Here is a 19,501-nt window from a genome sequence, read left to right as displayed (position 1 = left end):
TTTGATCAGCACCTGGAGGACAAGCTAAACTATAGTGTTCCTCTGCACTTTTATACACAATAATGTGACTAGCTAAATTATTTGCATTGTTTGCTGTTATTACATGACATGAAGACTTAATGCCTTTCAATCAAAACTGAAACTTTAGAAATCTCCTGAAATAGAGCTGTTTAGGTCCATTGTTGGAACTCTACGAGTGAAGTCCAGAGAAGATGCATCAAGGTGGTTTGATGAATCCTGATGCATTTAGCGCACACCAGGCCCTTAAGCAAAAATGTGTGCAGCTAATGCTTCCAAGGTGTTTTTTCCGTAAGAGTATCAGATCTGAGGTATAACTCCAAGAACAGCATTTTAGGGACCCTCAGACTGTTATGGGCTTCCAAGTTTGTGACAAACTAGGCTTACTTTGTGCTCTAATTTGACCATGGCCACAGGTTTTAGGAGCACCCTGAAGTTGATACCTGTCTTTCAGCCATCTTGTGGAAAATAAGAAAACCAGAAATCTTTCTATCCCATCCCCCAACAGTTCAGAGTCAGAGGTACATATTCTCCGGCCAACACGTCCATACCACTCCATTGGACACAGCCAGTACAGACCCACTGATATCTGAAATACAACTAGGGATGATCACTCTATAGCTAAGGGCAAAAAACACCTAGAGAATATTTCAGACTTGCCAGCTATGACACTGTCGCACATTTTCAAATTTCCTTGGTGCAACTGACTCACGATGGACCACAGGTGAGGTTTTGCTCTTACGTTAGCTTCCTGTTTGATGAAAGTCCAGCAGTAGCTAACCAAGAGCCTGATAAAAACTGGCAGAAATAGTGTCATATATTTTCATCCTTAGTCATTTTATGTGTGCTTGTGTGTGTATGTGTCATTGGTTGCTGAGATAACCAAGCCGTCGGCAGAGTATCTCAAATATCTCAGCAATACAGAGAAGTATGGTGATCACAGTGAAGGTGTACATGGCACTGAGGAAGATGGTTTTTTCAAAGTGTTCGGGCACCATGCACTTAGTCACATTAAAGGCCTTTTCCAAAGCACTGGCATCACACATGTACAGCGGGTGGACCTGGGGGAAAAGGAGAAACACGAGGTGATAATACTTTCATAACTGTCTGAACTTCCACATCCTGAAAATACATTCCTTAAATGTCTCTCAATTTATACTGATGGCCCTCAGCAATTCTGGTGAGTAATATTCTCAGCCTTATTATTAGTTTGATTGATACTCTAGTTGGTTCTTACTGAGTTCTTGCTAACAGTACCTAGCATGTACTGGGCAAGGCCACCAATTCAAGAAGAGCCAAGGTGGAATCTTGATGAACTTTTCCTGATGCTTCATGCACAAAGGCAATCTTTTGTTTTGTAATAAAGTTTTGTGCAGGGGATTTGAGGACAATAACGTCACCGTCATGTTCTTTTGTCATCTCGGACACCATCTTCAGTTCTGTCTGATGTTCTGATGTCTCTTTACACATAGGATTTGTGCACAACTTTGCGGGAAGACTGGCCATAGGGCAAGGAAGAGCTTCCTAACTTTTGGTGCGGAACCAGGCTATCTTTAGAACTGCAAGGATTTTTCTTCAAAAGTTCAAAAGCTCTTCAAAGTTGTGATTCAGGGACAGTAAGGATGTCCTCTAGTATTTTTTCTTTACAGGTGTTCCAGGTATGAAGAATTGGGAAAGGGACACTTTGCAACCTGGGATATGCTGGAGAACTGCAGCTGGTTGACCAGGAAGAGCTTTGGAAAAGGTTGTACAGTGAGGGGTACTCTTTTGCCCTGTTGTCACCATGACCATTACCCTGAGGGGCAACTTGAAAACAGCTGGATGTATAACTGTGACATGGACGTGCACTCTATTGAGTTTGTCAAATTTGAAATCATTAGAAATCTACAGACCTGGAATCCAAAGAGGTGGCTTTGTAGCCAGAAGGCGATAACTTCAAGAATGATGCGTAGAAGAACAGAAATTATGTAGAAGACGGTGTAGATGGGTCGTTCAAGGATCTCTTCCTGGTCAATGTTCTTACAGGCTGCGTAGAGGTGGAACACCGCCCCAGGAACTAGAACCGTTACCAGCTGTAATGCCCAAAACACCTGGAGAGAGCAGAAAGAAGGAAAGGGATGAGTGACAAAAGTCAAGGGAAGTAGACAATAGGATATAGAAAGGAGGAGTCCTGAAATATATAATAGAAGAAAGAAGAAAATCTTCAGTGGAGTGGATGAGTGAAGGAAGAAAGTTATGGGGTTGGAGGGATAAAAGGAAAGAAAAGAGGATGAGCAGGGAGACACGGAACAAGAATAAGAAAGAGAAAAGAATATTTGTACATTCATTTTTCATCACTTGACACATTGGTTTTAAACTGGTCATCCAGATAATGCAGGTATGAGGTATTTGTGTCTTTGGTAACTGAGGCTGGCAGGAACCCAGTCGAGTTCAATGATGGCTGCAATCTTTCACCTCTCCTAAATTGCATTTTCTACCAATATAGAAAAACCATCATGCTGAACACAACCTGGGACTGCAAATATTTTTGTGTGACTGGACACATTGCGGTTTGTCCTTAAAGTTTGTCCTTCACTCCTGTGTTTTTCTGGTGGACAAACTTTGTAATTGCATCATTGCGTCGAAATTACCTCAAACATATTTTTGGCAGTTCTGTATCACGATGTATTTCGTCATGTATTCACCAGCAACTCAGGCATATCATGTGATCATACCTTTTGTTTAGGTTAGTCCTACCTGAGGGGTTATCGGTCTGAACTGGTTGTAACAGTACAGGTTGAGTTCTCGGCGATCAGGGTCGCAGCTGAAGTGTAGCGCCTCATTTCCGTAAACGGCGAAGCCAAGAACGCCCAGGAAGAACATCCGCACCGAGCCGAAGAACAAGGTGTGGAACTGGCCTATCACCGTAGGAGGCCTGAGCTGGAACACACACACACACACACGCACGCACACACACACACACAGACACACACACACAGACAAAGAGAAAATAGCTTTTGTCAGCCAGATAAATGCAGCTGCAACAGAGGCTCACTGAGGCCCTGAGCTCCGAGGGCTAAAACAAAACCCATTCAGAGGAAACATTTCCCATCTCTTCTCTTTACCTGCTCTGTTCTGACACTAACACTGAGTCAGAAAAAAGGCCCAAATGACACTCCAACAAAGAAAAGAGCCCTTTGACTTACAAATATGTCACTCAGCTACATGGAGACGGAGGTAAAAGGGAGATGGATTAAAAAGCTGAGAATGAAAACAGATCAGTGTCTTTTCATTTAAAGCCTCGAGAGGGATAATAATTCAGCGTCGCTCCTCTGTCACTGTCAACTCCTGAAAGGTAAAAAGTGTCAGCGAGGTGGGCCTGGTTGAAAGTAACAATAAAAGCCCCACAATCGGCCTTTGTGATCTACTTACGCATCCTTCATAGAAGTTTTTGATGTAGTTTAAAGACATGGTTTGCCTGTCGGTGTCCCCTCTTTAATTCCAGGGCTGCTCTGGGCCCTCATGGCCGGTTTGCTGCTGGCACCAGTTAAAGGCCACCAACAGTAGGGCTACAAAATCTCCAACTGACCCCTCTCCCTCTCTCTCTCTCGCTGCCCCGAAAGCCCATGTCAATGCATATTTTTTTTTTGGCCTTTTATCCCTCCATCAATTGACTCACTCAGTAGAAACGGGACAACAGAGACAAGAGGGGCCAACAATGGCCTGGGGGGGCATGTGGTCCCTGCATTATAATCCCTATAGAACTATGTCAGCAAAAAAACAACCTCCAGTCACACACAATGCAGAGAGAGAGATGGCAAACAAAAATACAATGTACCCGAATGAGTAAAGGAGCTCAGCTGAACTTAATGGCTTTTTTTATGTTATTATTTTGTTGTTGTTGTTGCTGTTGCTGTTGTTGTTATTTTGAAGATTTGGAGCTTTATTTTGAAAAACACCAGTTAAAATTAGCCAATTCTAATAAACTGTCTACTTATAGAAATACATTTCTGGTCATATATTTCTGGTCATTGAGTTAGTTTTGATACAAAGCTTACTTTTTGGTTTTGTGGAGTTTGTTTACGTCAACACATGACTAAACTACGATCAGGAAAATAAAAAGTCAAAAACAAGAGTGATGACAACACACCCTGCACTGCAAATACTTCTGGAAGAGCATTGACGGAGCTGCTGTTGTCCCAAATACAGTCCCTTGGCGAGCTACGAGCGACCAGCCACCAACACAGAAAGAACCCCCGATCAAAATTCAAATTCCAAAAGCCAAAACTGGACAAAGTGAAATAAAATGGAAGTCCACACACCAACCGTAATCCTGGCGGCGTGTTGTTCATTCCCCCCTCTTTTTCCACTCAGGGATCCTAAACTCATGCCAGTTGCGGGACCTTGCGGGACAGGGAGCAGAGTCAAGCCAGACGGAATCAACGCAGGGCGCTTCCGGTCACGTCTTTCAAAATAAAGAAGCGCATGAAGGGGAAAGCTTAAAAATAGAATCACTGAGAGATGAGGACAATGACTGAGACGCACAAACTGAAAGTAAGATAAGAGGGAAAGACATGATCCCTGTGGGAGTTAGGTTGATCCAGCTGCTGAATATTAATACAGGAAAAAACAAATAGAATTCATAGACTGTCATCACAGCCAGATTAAGTTTTTGGTGCACACATCTGTCAAGCCCTGTGTCAAACTGAAACTGGTGAGCGTTCAAGTCATATTCACACTGTAAAAATGTCTGCGAGCCGAACACTCGGTATGGCAGCACGAGAAAGGCGCATCCAAGTCGCATTATGATCTTGATGGAGCTTTTTCCACTTTTATTTTGAAAGTACGATCCTAAAGCTTCCGGCATACGCCGTACGAATTATGCCTTACTTGATACAACTTTGGCAGCCAACTTGTTGTGGCTCGTGCCGCCTGTGCGCCCGGAACAGGAGGACCGCGTGCGTAAAAGCGCCTTGGCTCAGACTCCGGCTGTCAGAGGGAGGTGATGGCGTCATAGACACGACATGACTGACGGGCGTGATATGAGGTCATAGCTGTGGGAACATGTTGGGGATGGCGCAGTGGGTGTGAGTTAGCGGAGGGGTGGTGGGTTTTTTTTGGGGGGGGGGGCTGCAGGGATTTGCACCCATTCAGACAGCAGAGCGTCAGCGACGTCCAGCCCTGATGTGGGTCATGATTCGTTCTCTTAAAAAGTAGCCATAATGTGAGTACTTTGCTGAACACACATTTGTCACTGAAATTATTAATAATTATACAACACAAACATATCACAGGCTCCGCAGAGGTTGGCTCAGAGGAAAGCCAGATTTATACAAACAGTTATAAAATAAGTTGTGGCGGAATGTTCTTTACTTTGGCCCCTATCAGTTAATGAGAGCCTCTGATGTGCATTTAGGGCTGTAGCCCAGCGACAGGGCAGGAAAAAGTGGTGAAACTTTTCATCATGTCTCCTCCAGATGTTCAGCGACGCCTCCGTGCGCACGCGTGAGTGGTTGTAAGACTGATATGAGCGCGCACATGCTGATGTTTGCTGGCTTGCTCCTCCATGAAGAGGGTTGAGGACGAGGTGAGGAGCAGTCTCCCTTCAGACCTCTCGTTTTCAGTCTGCCTGTAGGTCAAACTCCATGGAGACATGGAGGCTGCGCGTCCACTTTTCGTTCACCGCGTTGCGGACAGTCTTCCCCCTGAATGCCGCTGGTGTCATTCCATCCTGGTCGATGTTAGTTCTGTTATTTTTACTTTATTACTTTACTTCTGCGGATAGTTTCTTAATGTTTTCAAGAAGTCATCTGCAAATGCGAAAATCTCTCTAAATTCTCATCTCATAATAACCCTCAGCAAACATCAAATAATCTGAGCCCACTGATGTGAAACATTATGCAGATCAGTAGATGCCATGAGCCATAAACTCTAAAAAGGCAGATTTCTAGTTTCTCCCAAATTATGTATCTGAACTTACACCAAATTTCTGTGTTCAAAAATTACAGATTGGGTTTTTTAAAGTTAAGAACTTCATTATCAAATATTCAGGAGGAGCCATCACTCGATATCAAGAAACCCTGCCATCTGTGACTGTGAACAACACAGGCAGAGACGCACTCGGCGTGGAAAAGTGAACTTTGAAGTCTGCTTGTGCCTCTCGAAGCGCCAGAATCACGCGCTCCAGATGGCAACCTTGATCTTAAAACCTTCTGGTACGGAGACAAAAGTTTGAAAAATGTAAGCAAGGAAGAAGTGGAGCTAAAAACCTCACGAATCATGAGATGAGTCATAATTCATGATGATTATACTGTGAGCCTGCTCTGTCTCTGGCTCTTCAGAGGAGGTTAGTCACCAAAAAGCACTTTGGGAGAAATGAACTGACGCCAGAGCTGTTTCTGTGGGCCTTCGTCCCTGAACCTGACACTGTTCCCCCTGTTGCTTTTCATCAAGCGCATTCATCTCATATTGGACCGAAACAACTGAATCTGACGATGAAGGCCAGCGCTGACTGGCTGAATAGAGTTTTCAGAAAACGCAGCACCAAACCAAAAGAAGTTACGTGGTTAAAAACGGGAGAGGATTAGAGAACACGACACATCTCTCAACACGAAACTGAAATTTGTTTGTATTTGTGGTTTTCTCCCCTGTTTTGTTTCCCTCTACGTCCCTGATGGAGATGGAAACATAGAGGATTAGAGGATGTACTCCTGTAGTGTTGGAGATGTGTAGGAAACCTGGACATTTAATGATATGGTGAAATAATCCACACAAACTAAACCGCTGGTTTAAAAAAAAAAAAACATGCAGGTGTTAGCAGAAGATAAGGCCATCAGTGTGTTTTATCCCACTCCTCATGCTTGTTGTGGACTCCCGGATGTTTGTTAACTCTCATTCGTCGCCTACCTGCAGCTTCTTAAGCCCAATCACTGACAGGGTTTTGTGGGAGAATCTTAAAAATGCATCTCAGCCTTTTTGCAGGATCTGTCGGGAAGGTGTACCTGAAGAGAGGAAATCACGTCATAAAGACCGTGTGAGATCAGCGCTCCCTCTGATCGTTCGCTGACCTGTGAGAAGGAGTTTATCGCAGTGATGGCGTCTCTGTCACTTATCACTTGCTGAGGTTCAGGAACCTCAATGAAATAATGTCCCTGTGAGACCATCAACAGATCACTGCAACATTAGTTTTTATGCTGTTGAACAAAACAAGATCACACTGAGAAGGTGCTGCATTACAGCGCAAAGCAGGCAGGAGGCGCTGTTCTGTGAGAGGAGGTTTGGACCTCCTGTCTCCACTTCCAGCTGAGATCCAGGCGGAAATTTCAAGCAAGTCATGAGCACAGTTTTGGTGATTCGCTGCTTCCAGGTGCAAACAACGTCACAGCTTGTTAAACTTCGATGAGCTAACAGCATTTTAATAAATACGTTTCCACATCTGTCAGGTCCCGTATTCAACCTGCTGCAGGCTGGCTTACAGTCCCTGAAAACAGCAATAACAACAGGATAAAATATGATAAAAGTCTATATAAATGCATCCCAATCTTGATATTTCTTACATGCAAATCACCAAACGTGTCCTTAGTGGAATGATAAAACACTGAACAGTTAAATCGACCAGTGACTGAGAAGAATATCGATGTTCACTTTTGTCTCTGAGTGTGTCTGTCAGCTGTTTTCTGCTGTGCAGGTTTGCTTTATTAGAGCTGCTGTTGGAAACTGAATCGGACAGGAAGTGTGCTCCAAACTTAGAAGAGCTAAAAGATGCTGAAAGTTTGGCCCAAATCAGAGCTGAAACTTTAGTTTCTGACAGGCAGGAAGGAGCATGAACCTGATGAATGAGTAAATACTCCAGAGAGCACACTGAACCACTGGAGTCAGCGGTGGACGCCAGTTTCAGCGCGTTCATGTTCCGACCAAAGCAAACATGGATGGCAACCAGCAGCTCGCACTATGGGCAGTGATGAGGCCAGAAAAGGAGGAGAAAAAGCTCAGAGTTTGGTGAGATCCTGGAATTAGGTTTATATATGATGAATTAGCAACAGCAGGTACGTTTTGGAGGAAATGTTGATTAACGGACCACATAGGAAGCTGAGTCCAGGTGAGGCTGAGGTGAAACGTTACAAAAACAAAAGAGTACACTTTATGATTTCATCAGTTTTTTGTCTAAAAGAACAAAGGAGAGATGCAATTAGAAGGAAACTATTGAGGTTCATGGATAAAATAGAACCAACCCTGAGTATCTCTCTCTCTCTCTCACTCACACACATGCCATTAATTTACTGGGGGAATTTGGACAGCGCTCATTTATTCTCCACCAGCCTTCAGCCCTCTCTCTCTCCATCATTCCCACTATCTCTCTTTCAGTCTCCCAGTTTCTCTCTCCCTCTCTCTTATCATCCTTACGCCCGTCCATCTCCCCCCTCTCCCCGAGCCTCATAAGTGGCCACAAGGACGTGGACACCTGGACACTGCGGCCACATGTGCATCACGCTCATGAATGTGCAGCTCTAACAGGCTGCATTGCTCTGGTTCCTGTCTGCCATCCACGTGTTGAACCCGCTGCAGGGACGTTCATACACCGTCAGTGATCAGGTCTGGCTCACAGTCGGTGATCCACTTCAACCTAGAGGTGTCGGATGAGTATCAGGTCAGGGCTCTCCGTGAAGACCAAGATTTCATTTCGTTGCAGTAAGGAGTATCGAGCAAACTGTCCACATACTTTTGACCACATAGTGTATCCTCCACCTCTTCCTCTTTATCTCTCCACCTCCTGTCTGATTTTTTTTGTCTTTGTCATCCTTGCCTCCTTTTCCCGCCCTGTGGCACTCATCTTTTTCTGATATCTATCTATCTATCTATCTATCTATCTATCTATCTATCTATCTGTCGAAATTCATCCTATATGCTTTCTCCTTCCTCCCCCTCCTCTGCTCTCCTGCTCTCTCGCTCTCTCTCTCTCTCTCACTCTCCATCTCACACACACACACACACACACACACACACACACACACACACACACAAAAGCTGAGAGAGAGAGAGAGAGAGAGAGAGAGAGAGAGAGGGAGGGAGGGAGAGAGAGAGAGAGTGAGTGTTCCCGGTGTCAAAGTAAAGCCTCGTTGTCTGTGCGAGCGTCAGTCGCCTCTCACTCCTCAGTGTGGCACACAGTCAGATAAACAGTTCTCAGTCAGTCACAGCTGGTAGAAAGTTTTTTCTGTCTCTCGGCAGCTTGTGCCGGAGCAAAAACCCACAGCTGCAGTTGCGTTTTTACGCGCGGCGCACCCCGTTGCGCGCCCGGCAGCGCGGACCGTCTGACCCGTTCTTTCTCCGCCGGAGCGCTCCTCTGTGGATATTCTCGCTCCGCGCACCAAGAGCGCACCGCGGCCATGGACGACGAGTTCCTCTCCAACTTAACCCCGGGTCTGCCCGAAGACTCCGAGGTTCTGAGCCCCAACTCCACCGAGGAACCCGGCTGGTGGGAGTCCTCGGACAGCGGGGAGACGGTCCACTTCGTCGTGTGTTGCGTCATGACTTCGGTTTACATCCTGATCATCACCGTGGGTCTGCTGGGCAACATCACCCTGGTGAAGATCTTCATCACCAACAGCGCCATGCGGAGCGTGCCCAACATCTTCATCTCCAGCCTGGCGGCGGGGGACCTGCTGCTGCTGGTCACCTGCGTGCCGGTGGACGCTTTCCGCTACTTCTCCAAGGAGTGGGTGTTCGGCGAGGCGGCGTGCAAACTCATCCCCGTCATCCAGCTCACCTCGGTCGGCGTGTCCGTGTTCACGCTGACGGCGCTCAGCGCGGACAGGTAGGACTAACGGATCAGCGTGTCCTCATTGTGTTATCTTACACTTCATGCATGTTGTTCTCAAATGACTTGTAAGGCGATTGTGATCATTTTCCTACAGGTTAAAGTGAAAACACAAGACATGCTTGTATTACATGAACCGGGATATCTCTGTTAATTTTCAGATTTCTTGTCCATCTTATCTTTTACTTGGTCTCTCAGTGAACATTCTTTGATTACTAACTCTTAAAATGCTCGTAGAATATTCTCATAGCGACACAAAGTATCTGTAGTTCTCAAAAAGTGACCTTAAGTGACAAAATCTGTAGTTTTATTTCATATGATTCTAAAATATTGGGATCGTAAATGTCTGTGTGGTATAATGACATACAATACATCATTTTTTTGTCTGGCAGTGATGGAATATAAAATACATTTACTAAATAACTGTACTGCACAAATATGAGGGATTCGAGTGTTTCCACTTCACAGTCGTACTGCACTGCACTTCCAAGGGAAATATCGGTACCTTCGACTTTACATCATCATCATATGAAGTATGTTGCATTGTTGTAGATTAAACCACCTCAAAGTGTATGAAATAAATAAAATCAGCTCCATTTTGACAACAGTGAAATGCTGCTTACGCGATATAATACATGACAGTGTAACAGTCAAAGGGGAGGATTGTACATGAAGTACTTTTACTTTTTTGCTTTAAGTACTTCTGTTCAAAGATTTTCACTGCAGGTCTGCACAGATCTGGAAACTTCCGCCACCGCTGATCTCAGATTATTGTTTGTTAAACGTGCTGCAACCTGGATTGCCACTCATCATCAGTGTCCTCTCTCCTCTGTTTGGTGCAAAGTAACTATTACTAAGTACTTAAATACAGTTTGAAGGTGCTTCCCTATTGCTCTCTTTACTCCACTGCAGTTACTCCATTAATGAGCTGCCCAGCGCCATCAGACAGGCCGTATTAGATTTAGAGATGCAACTTGTGGTTCATTAATGTTTGTAAAATTATCATCATTAATGAGAGTTTCTGAGGTGCCAAGCTGTGAAGAAAAGCTATTGGTGTGCTACGAAAGGAGTATCCTGCAAGAAGAAGCCATTCCACATGATAAATACTTCTACTTCTGATACTAAGTACATTTTGCTGATATTACTGTGGTACTTGTACTTTGGTATGAGAGGTTTTTTTTTTTAAATCATATAATATTCTTGGATTTCATTGCCACTGTGTAGAGATCTTATCCAGCTTTGAGGTATTTTTAATCTCCTAATAATATCTGGGAGATTTGCGTCCTTCGTCCTCTCATCTCATCTCAGGCTCTGGCTGCGATCATCAAGATAAACTGGACTGCAGCTGTTCTTACTCGCTGTACCTCCGTCACCGAGCAGCGGCTGAATGGCTCCACACTAAAATCTAATGCACATTTTCTCACTGTGAGGAAGTACTGGAGGGATGACATATTCATTCCCGGCAGGTGTAGCACGCTGGGCAGCCTGTGTAGCTGTAGATTAGTTCAGGCTGCAGGTGAAGAAGACACTTTCTACACTCAACTTGGAGCTGGATGTCAGCTTTAAAATGAGGAGCAGCAGCTGCAGACAAAGAGCCTCTGGAAACCTGTATGTACCTACTGTGCAGCATAATTATAGCTGCTTAAGCTAGTTTGTGGTAGGCATTGATTAGTATTAGATAATGTCCATTCCAGTCTGAATGAAGAGGAGGAGGGTACAGAGATGATGAGGGAGTAAAGGAGCAGGAACAGAAAGGAAGACAGCAGTGATGCAAGAGGAGGCCTTTCAGGATTACTGCAAAAATAAAATAGAGTAGAAAGAGATTATTGGAGGACATGCGTTCAAATTTTCATCCGGTTACACTTTGAAAGATGAAAGAAGTCTGTTTGTGTGCGCGCTTCTCAATTTATGAAGAGCAGTATGAGTTTTAGATCTTGGGAATAAACATTTTTTTAACACGAGAGAGTAAGTTCACGGACATTTTTGGGAAGTAGAAACATTTTAGGAACTAAGGACAGTTTTGTAAAATCAGTCATTTGAAATCATAAAACTGAGGACATTTTGTTTTGGACAGCGAGTTTTGCAAAAGTTGTGACAATTTGCAAAGTCTCCACTTCCTCACAGGGATTTTAAGGGTTCATCCATGTTTTTATGGCTGAAATTCTAATGAGGTTCAGGTCGAGGCTCGAGACTGAGCGACGTCAATCACGGTCCTCACATGTTCAGAAATACAGCTCCCTCATATCGCTGAGCATGAAATATTTATAATCTCTGTCATGTTTAAAGATGTCTGTCCAACTCTGAGTCCAGCAGTCAATCACTCAGAGTTTTAACCCCTGTGTGTGTGTTTATGCACACAGCGAGTGTGTCCTCTCATAGAGACAGAGACAGAGAGAGCAGACAGGGCGAGAGAGAGGTGAAGTGATTATGGCGAGGAAAAATAGATGATGACAGCATGATGAAACTGAAAATCCAACATGAGGAATTGAGTCTGATAGAAAGGAGGAAAGAGTGCGGGCGGTTTTTAAATTAGATTCAGGAGGATCAGGGTTACCTTGATGCAGGTGGCTGCAGTGAAGCAGGTGGTCACATGTTAAACATCAGCGTCAGGAGCTCCGGGTGCAGCCAACCGGCTTCGCTGAGCGGTGGCAGCTTTAGGCTCTCTTGGCTGGGTGGAGAGAAGGGGGGCGGCCTTTTAAGTTTGAACAGATGGATGAGGATAATAGAGGGAAGAAAGTAAATATATGGATGATCAGAGGGCAAGAGGCAGGCCCAGAGGACGAGCGCATGAGTGTTTACGAGAGGGGGAAAATAAGAACACAGCAATACTCCAGCAAGTGGAACAGTGGAGATGATAGCGTCGTTAGCAGTCGTCCAAATGAAGGATCAGTGGAATCATGATGTTCTGCCAACCACCAAATCAAGTGTTGTAGTTTTCTAAACTTAGTCAGAGCAGACTTCGCTCGCCGTCAGGAGAATCTTTCCCTCAGCCTGCTCAGACACTGCAGACAGCATGAATTTTACAGCATCAGTGCTGGACACGAATAAGTGTCGTCACTGGATGTTTGCAGAATCGTTTGCATTCTTGTCGAGAGTCGTTGGAAGATATTCAACATATTTTCCAAAAACAGCAGAAGTTTTACCACATTGACTCCCGACACGTCCCACTACTGAACCCGGACTTCTTCTGTCTGTGCAGAACACCTGTTATGTTCTATGTCCCTCAACTGATTCACCGCTGTGAGTGTTTACACACATCAAACAATTCTTTACTAGCCAAATTTTAGGGAGGGCTGCACCAAACATGGCAAAACTGTTTATATAAATGAAAGCTAGCAGCTGTTATATCTTTATGGGATCTTTGTATTGTTTTGAATATCCAGTCCCAGCCGAGCTCTCGTGTTGGGATTTATTGGACAAATGCAAACACTGTGAGTAAACGCAGATCCCGGCTGAGGTGTTATAAACTTTCCACAGATACTTCATGTTGAAGAGGAAGTTCAATTCATCAATAACTAATGAAAACTACACGATCAGATTTACTGCGGTCGCACTGCAGAGGCGTCACCTGGCTGTAAATCCTCTGATGTCCGTCCTCCGTCAGGTGAAGCCGCCGCTGTCCCAGATGGCAACAACTCACTGACACTCGACAAACACTCGAGATGGACGGAGGTTAATAATTTGCATCCTGGCTGGCTGAATGTGTGCCTTCCCTCTCGGGTCTTTGTGTGTGATATCTGCTACCGTTGGCACCGTGAAGGATGCTGTTTCCTGTCTGCTCGTCATGCCATTACTCCTGACCAGTGATCAGCCATTGTCTGTACGGTGGAGGGACCCAATCCTTCCTAACCAATGAAACACTCTGATGACGCATGAAACGCTCCCTTAATTAGCAATTAGCAGCCTAATTCTCGATGATATATTTAGCCCTCTGTGTCATTTCAGCACGCCTTCTTAAAATAAAGCAGGGAGCGGTGGTCCAGACTTGCTCTCTGCTTTAAATTCAAGGTCAGCTCTGTGGAGACACTATACAAAAGCAGCGGCTCACAAGCAGAGGGGAGAAAACGAGAAAATGCCAGAATCTGGTGGTGTTTTGGGACGTAAAGCCGAGCTGACAGCCAGATCTCCCTCAGGGCGATGCATGGACTAATGGGCTTCTGAGGTGAAATTCAATTTGCCCGCGCCGTTTGCGAACCAGACAGAGCACCATAACATCAATAAAACATACATGCAACTCCGCCGGTGTGCATGAGAGAAATTTGGATTTTCAAATAACCGAAAATCAGGTTAAAAAGTTAAATTAGCTTAATACAAGAAGAAAGAGCTTTCCCTTATTTTTCCAGAGAAGAAAAGTTTAAGAAGCACACGACAAAGAAATCTGTGCTTCAAATCAAAATCAAATCATTTGATATTGATTAATCTGCTGAATACTACATCAACTGATCAATCATTTATAAAATGCCCGAAAATACTTAAAATTGCCTGTGACAGGTTTCCAGAGTCTGATAGGACGTCTTCAAATGACCTCTGTTGGAAGAGCAGTTTAAAAAGCAAAAATCTTTTACCAGCAATTATTTTGGCATCTTTGCTTGAAGCAGTGAGTTATCAAAATCGTAGCAGATTAATTTTCTATGATCAACACATTTAATTGACTAATTGTTTCAGCTTAAGGAAGTGATGTCCACTGCATGTCCAGAAGTATGCGGACAGGTGAACGACACATCCACATGTGACAGCTGAACGTGTGAACAGCCTCCTCTCTTCTGGTCTCAGTCTTTCTACCAGATGTTGAACCAAACAAGAGCCTCAGTGAGGGAACACTGGTCAGATCTGGCTCACGGTTGGTGTTCATCCAAACGGTGTTGGATGGAGTTGAGGTCAAGCTCCATCGCACAAAACTGGGAAAACTATTTCCTTATGGAGCTGAGAGGAGACTGTCCTCTGGAGAAAAATGACAACATCACTTATAGTACCTCAAATCAAAGGTGAAACATCTGATGTTTATGAATCTGGTGACGATGTCGTAGAGTTGGATTGTCCACAGAGGGAGGTCAAAGGTCGGGGAGTGTGTCAGACTGCTGCTCAATTCCACTTCTACCAGACAAATAAACAGTCATCTTAACCATGACAGTGATTTGTAAACAGTCATTCTTGAGGATGATTAGAAAAACAGGTTGTATTTTGTCATCCATGTGGAGGTTTTGTTGGCTTCATGCAGGGGGAATTATGCTGAAACAGGAACTGGACAAATGCAATGTGTTCCCTGAAAGTTGGACGAACACTGTTGCCTAAAATATGATTGTGTGCTGCAGCATCACGATTTCCCTCCATGGGGACAGATCTGGACCGCTAAAGCAAGCAGGCAGATACTTTTACATGTGCTTCCCTCAAAATGAAACTGTCCATACAGGTTGTGAATGAAGTTGGATAACAGTGAGGACTTGAGTCATGCTGAGTGACCGTCTGACTCACCCATTAGTCCTAATTGATGTGTCACGCCTTCTGGAAAAATGAGTACAGACTGAACCCATCTTGTTTGGTTCTGCAACATGTTCAGCAGAGGTCCATCATGTAGATTTGGTGGTTTGCATGTGGGTTAGAAGTTAATAGAAAATTGTAGAAATCTATTTAAAAATTCAACCTGTGTCCCACCTTTGCTGGATGTAAAGATTCATTCTGAAACAAGCTCAGGAGAGCAGTGTGCAAAGAGTCCGCGGGGGTCACCCAGACGTGGCGAGCAGCGCTGTGACTGTTAATGTCTGAATAGGAAGTCATCTGACACGCCGACGCTGAACAAATGCGAGGATGACGTAGCCTATGTATGTTTGTGAAGACTATGAGAAATCCAACAGAATCTCCTTTTTAAGCACAGCTGACTCCAGAGAAAAGGTGAAGTGACTGCTGTGGAGCTTGGGGGTGAGAGACTATTGAAACTGGGGTGAGACAGAGAGAGAGAGAGAGAGAGAGAGAGAGAGAGAGGCTGAAAACAGGAGTAAGAAGCCAAGACTCTGGAATGGGAAGCAATGCAAAACAATACTTGCATTATTAGTAGCTGTCAGCCAACAGGTGGACGGAGACAGAGGGACAGAGTCTGAGGGACAGACGTGTCACAGGAACAGATTTTTAAGCTGCAGGCGACATTGTTAATTCCAATATTAATCATAGAATACCATCATTTATCAAGATGACTTGTTGTTGAGGATGAACCTGTGCAAACAAACGCACCAGACAACAGCAGGAAATCCTGGTTTTGATACTGAAGTCAAGATGTTTGCATGGTGAGAAACCTGCTTATTCATGATCCTGTTTAGAGCGCAGTGAGCAAATGAACTGCAGGGTCACAACATGCAGCAGCCAGCAGTTTTGATTAATGATATGACAACAAGTGCGTCCCTGCAGACTCTCAGCCTCAGGTGTTTAATGCCTCCTAGATCACCTGTATGTAATGGGTGGGGGATTAGTGACTGACTCCTGAGGGCTGAGTGCTCATGTGATGACATACAGTATGTATCTGAAAGGCTCTGATAATCACAGACATGTTGAATTTTGAAAATCCGACAAAAGAGAAGCTCGGAAGTCGAAGCAAGGCCTTTATTTATCACCGCTAACTGGAAGAGTGACTGCAAACAAAATGAATGCCTGCTTTGATTCTATTGTTTGCACTTCTTATAAATGTAAAAACAACAGAAAAAGAGGTGCAACATCGTTTTAAATGTTCACATAATAGCCTACTGTTCGACTGCCCTGTTCTGAATTATACATGCTGCTTCATTAACATATTACTCATTATGACCATTAATGTTTCGTGCACCTCTGCCTCCGTGCTGCAGTCATCTATAATCTGCTCGTGTGTGTGTATTATGCTGTGGGGACATAGGTCTGCTGACACAGTCACATTGTGTGGACTGGGAAATGATTAAGTCTGTGTAATGTAAAACCTAACGTGTGTGTGTGTATGTGTGTATGCACGTGTATTACTTCCATAATGGGGACATATATCTGCCTATTTGTCAATAAGCTGATGAATTTGACAGTCAAAATTAGCTGGCTAATGTGCTATATGCACATAAAAAGAGCGTAGAAACAAAAGATGTGGTAAGAGATTCATCAAACTTGGTGATCCAAGTATTTAATCTGATGCACTAGAAACCAAAATGAACCCAGCTGTCAGAGCCCAAACCTACCAACCACGTTTAGCACCTTCGGCGGTTTAACGTTGTGCTTCAAAGGTCCAATGTGTAGTCCTCATCCTGGTGAAGCTTGGGGAAAGGAGACTCGAAGGAAACTCTGAATGTCAGTGGGAAACAGGGAGCTAGCTGTGGTCTCTCATGTCGAAGTGTGACGTTTTGTCCATCCATCCTGACCGTCTCCCTCTGTGGACTCTGTGGCTCTTTAACAGAATCATAATATTTCTTCCTTTGTCACTTTAACAAAAACTAATGTCGTTGCTGGGCCAAGAGCCACAGCAGCATCAGTTATTTCAGCCAGTCTCCTCGATTCAGACGGCTAAATGAATTGACTTGTTTTTAGTGTCCTAGTGCGACACGAGTGGAAGCTGCAGAACCCAGAAGCACCGCTCGGCCTCCTCTTCCCGCTTTGTGCGCCAGTTTGTTTACCAACAGACAACGTCATTGTCTGCCGAAAATGCTTTAATATCAGCTTGTTAATGGGAAACTCATTTCCTCATCACACAGCTGTGGACAACGATCTGGCTCTGTATCTGACCCTGATGGCCTCTAATGAGCCCCTAACGAGACTAGAGGCCACTAACAGGCCCATAACGACTCCTAACTTGCCTGAAGGTCCTTGACAAGCATAACAAGCTTAATGGATGATTAGCATAATGATTGGAGTGGCTACTGGCGCCCCAATCAGCTCCTATCAAGATGATGCACACAAACACCCTTTTCAGCTGAATATGTCCACAGTTGACTGCTGCTGGTACTTTCTGTAATGAGGTGGTACGCCAGAAAACTCAATACAGACATGAGAAAACATGGAAAAGAAAGATCTGACACTGAAATGGAGGATTTTTGGCATCACCATCTCTGTCTGTCAATACCAAACTGTAAATTGACTTGTCTTCTTCCAGTAACCTCTTGCAATCTCAGGGTCTGTTACAACCACTAGATACAATTACAATACAATCACGTTATGTTTTGAAATTCCCTTGATGATCACTTGATGATCACTGCACTAGACGCTACTTTTTATTGCGTCACTTCAACACCTGCTGAGCCGTCATCATCTCTTACACTCAGTGTTACACTAAGATGACGCTCGAGCTCTCATTAGACGTCTCTCTCATGGGTCCAGCTGTGTTAATGACAAATGACAACATCAACAAGTAATCCTGTAACCTCAGTGCTCCATACTTCCCCTGTGATGGAAGCTGGTTTCAATTTCAGTTGACTTCAAGACCAACATTGACCTGTTTTGACACTTTATGTTCTGTCATCTATAAGCCACCCACTGGACTGCAAAGATCCGCCAAAATGCAGCTTTCATACCAGTTTGGGAACACCACCAACATCAATCAGAAGGCAGAGCTGTCCTTCTGTCTGTCAAAACCATTTTAGTTTTTGTGATGTCTTGATGAGAGACTGACTGTCAGATCACCAACATTATCGAGCAACCAGCACAGACATCAAGGATCTGAGATCCTGCTGACAAGAGAGCAAAATATTCCTGCAGGCCTGTGGGACTTGTTTGTGTGATGAAGAACTGGGAGGAAAAGGAATCAAACCTGAAGTGGAAAGGAAGAAAGGATTTCTTACCTGCTTTGTTTGTAGAATCGATTTTTCTTTCAGCTTTCTGCCGCTAAACATTGACAGCAGGAGTTCTGAGGAGGAAGAAAATATACCGTTCTGCTTTATGGAGTGATGGTGAAGTCTATAAAAACTCCGACAAAGGGTTTTAATGGCAGAAGATGGCTTGTTCTCGAAGGTAAAGGGTGGTCAGAGGATGTCAAAGATCATATGAGAGAGACAGAAACTGAGGAAAAAACAAGGATGGAGAGGAAAGTGGAGAAGTGGAATGAGGAGGAGAGGTCATTAAACTATAAAAGGGGACAGAAGGAGAGTTGTAGAGAGCGGAAAAGTGATCGAACAGGACAAGACTGGAGCTAAAGAGCGATCAATGCAAAGGCCAAAGCAGAGAGACAGCGAAAGGCAAGGAAATTAGGTTTTGCCTATCACAGTCTGAGCTCTGACTGGAGCAACTCCTGCGAGCCAAAAACAAAAAAACATGGTCGTCAATCATAATTGTTTTCATGTGTGGCGTCACACAGTTCACCCTGTTGATGAACTTAATCTTGACGTTTTTCTTCTTTTGTCCCAGTTTCAGTTGAGATATTCCTCCTGTTCCTTTATTTCTATTATGTCAATACAAAAACCAGGGAACGCCTAAACTGAACCCAGAGAAGCTTGAACATTCCTGGGAAAGCAGCTACACTGGGACACGGCGCCGTCTCTGCCTCTGTGTCCACAGGTTGATGCATGACTCAGCCTCAGGGTTACATCAAAGGGGCTGCTGAGTCAAGACAATTACATTCTCCACATCGTCAAAGTGTTGCCGGCAGTCTGAGCTGCAGGGTGACAAAGCCTTTCTTTATCCAAAGAAAACTTTTCAGGTTTGCACCATATTGGTAGCTGTGGTGGCAGATGTTGGTGTGATGCTGGTGGATGGGTT

At 44.3% G+C, this 19,501-nt stretch overlaps 2 protein-coding genes across 2 annotated transcripts in view; one reads left to right on the top strand and one right to left on the bottom strand.

Moving 5' to 3' along the window:
* Positions 1-881: 881 nt before the first annotated feature.
* Positions 882-3,468, bottom strand: gje1a (gap junction protein epsilon 1a). Its single transcript, XM_076755569.1, has 4 exons — positions 3,430-3,468; positions 2,755-2,937; positions 1,911-2,108; positions 882-1,079 (listed from the first exon to the last, which is right to left on the bottom strand). The coding sequence occupies exons 1-4, from the start codon at positions 3,466-3,468 to the stop codon at positions 882-884; spliced, it is 618 nt and encodes a 205-aa protein (XP_076611684.1).
* Positions 3,469-9,006: 5,538 nt separating this feature from the next.
* nmbr (neuromedin B receptor) overlaps positions 9,007-19,501 on the top strand; it is a 34,830-nt gene continuing 24,335 nt past the window's right edge. The window contains exon 1 of the mRNA XM_076757153.1: positions 9,007-9,808. Coding sequence (XP_076613268.1) covers positions 9,381-9,808 — 428 coding nt within the window. The 5' untranslated portion in view covers positions 9,007-9,380. The remainder of the gene's footprint in view (positions 9,809-19,501) is intronic.

The sequence above is a fragment of the Chaetodon auriga genome, chromosome 18 (genome assembly GCF_051107435.1).
Source record: "Chaetodon auriga isolate fChaAug3 chromosome 18, fChaAug3.hap1, whole genome shotgun sequence".
NCBI classification, from domain to species: domain Eukaryota; kingdom Metazoa; phylum Chordata; class Actinopteri; order Chaetodontiformes; family Chaetodontidae; genus Chaetodon; species Chaetodon auriga.
Note: the sequence above shows the minus strand (reverse complement) of the source record. Positions and strands in the feature narration are given on the sequence as shown.

What these genes read in the sequence shown, in the direction of transcription:
- gje1a (XM_076755569.1), bottom strand. Translation starts at nt 3,468, where the DNA reads ATGTCTTTAAACTACATCAAAAACTTCTATGAAGGATGC. An exon ending in AAAACTTCTATGAAGGATGC is followed by an intron (nt 2,938 to 3,429) that starts GTAAGTAGATCA and finishes TGTGTGTTCCAG; the next exon opens with CTCAGGCCTCCTACGGTGAT. An exon ending in TCAGACCGATAACCCCTCAG is followed by an intron (nt 2,109 to 2,754) that starts GTAGGACTAACC and finishes TGCTCTCTCCAG; the next exon opens with GTGTTTTGGGCATTACAGCT.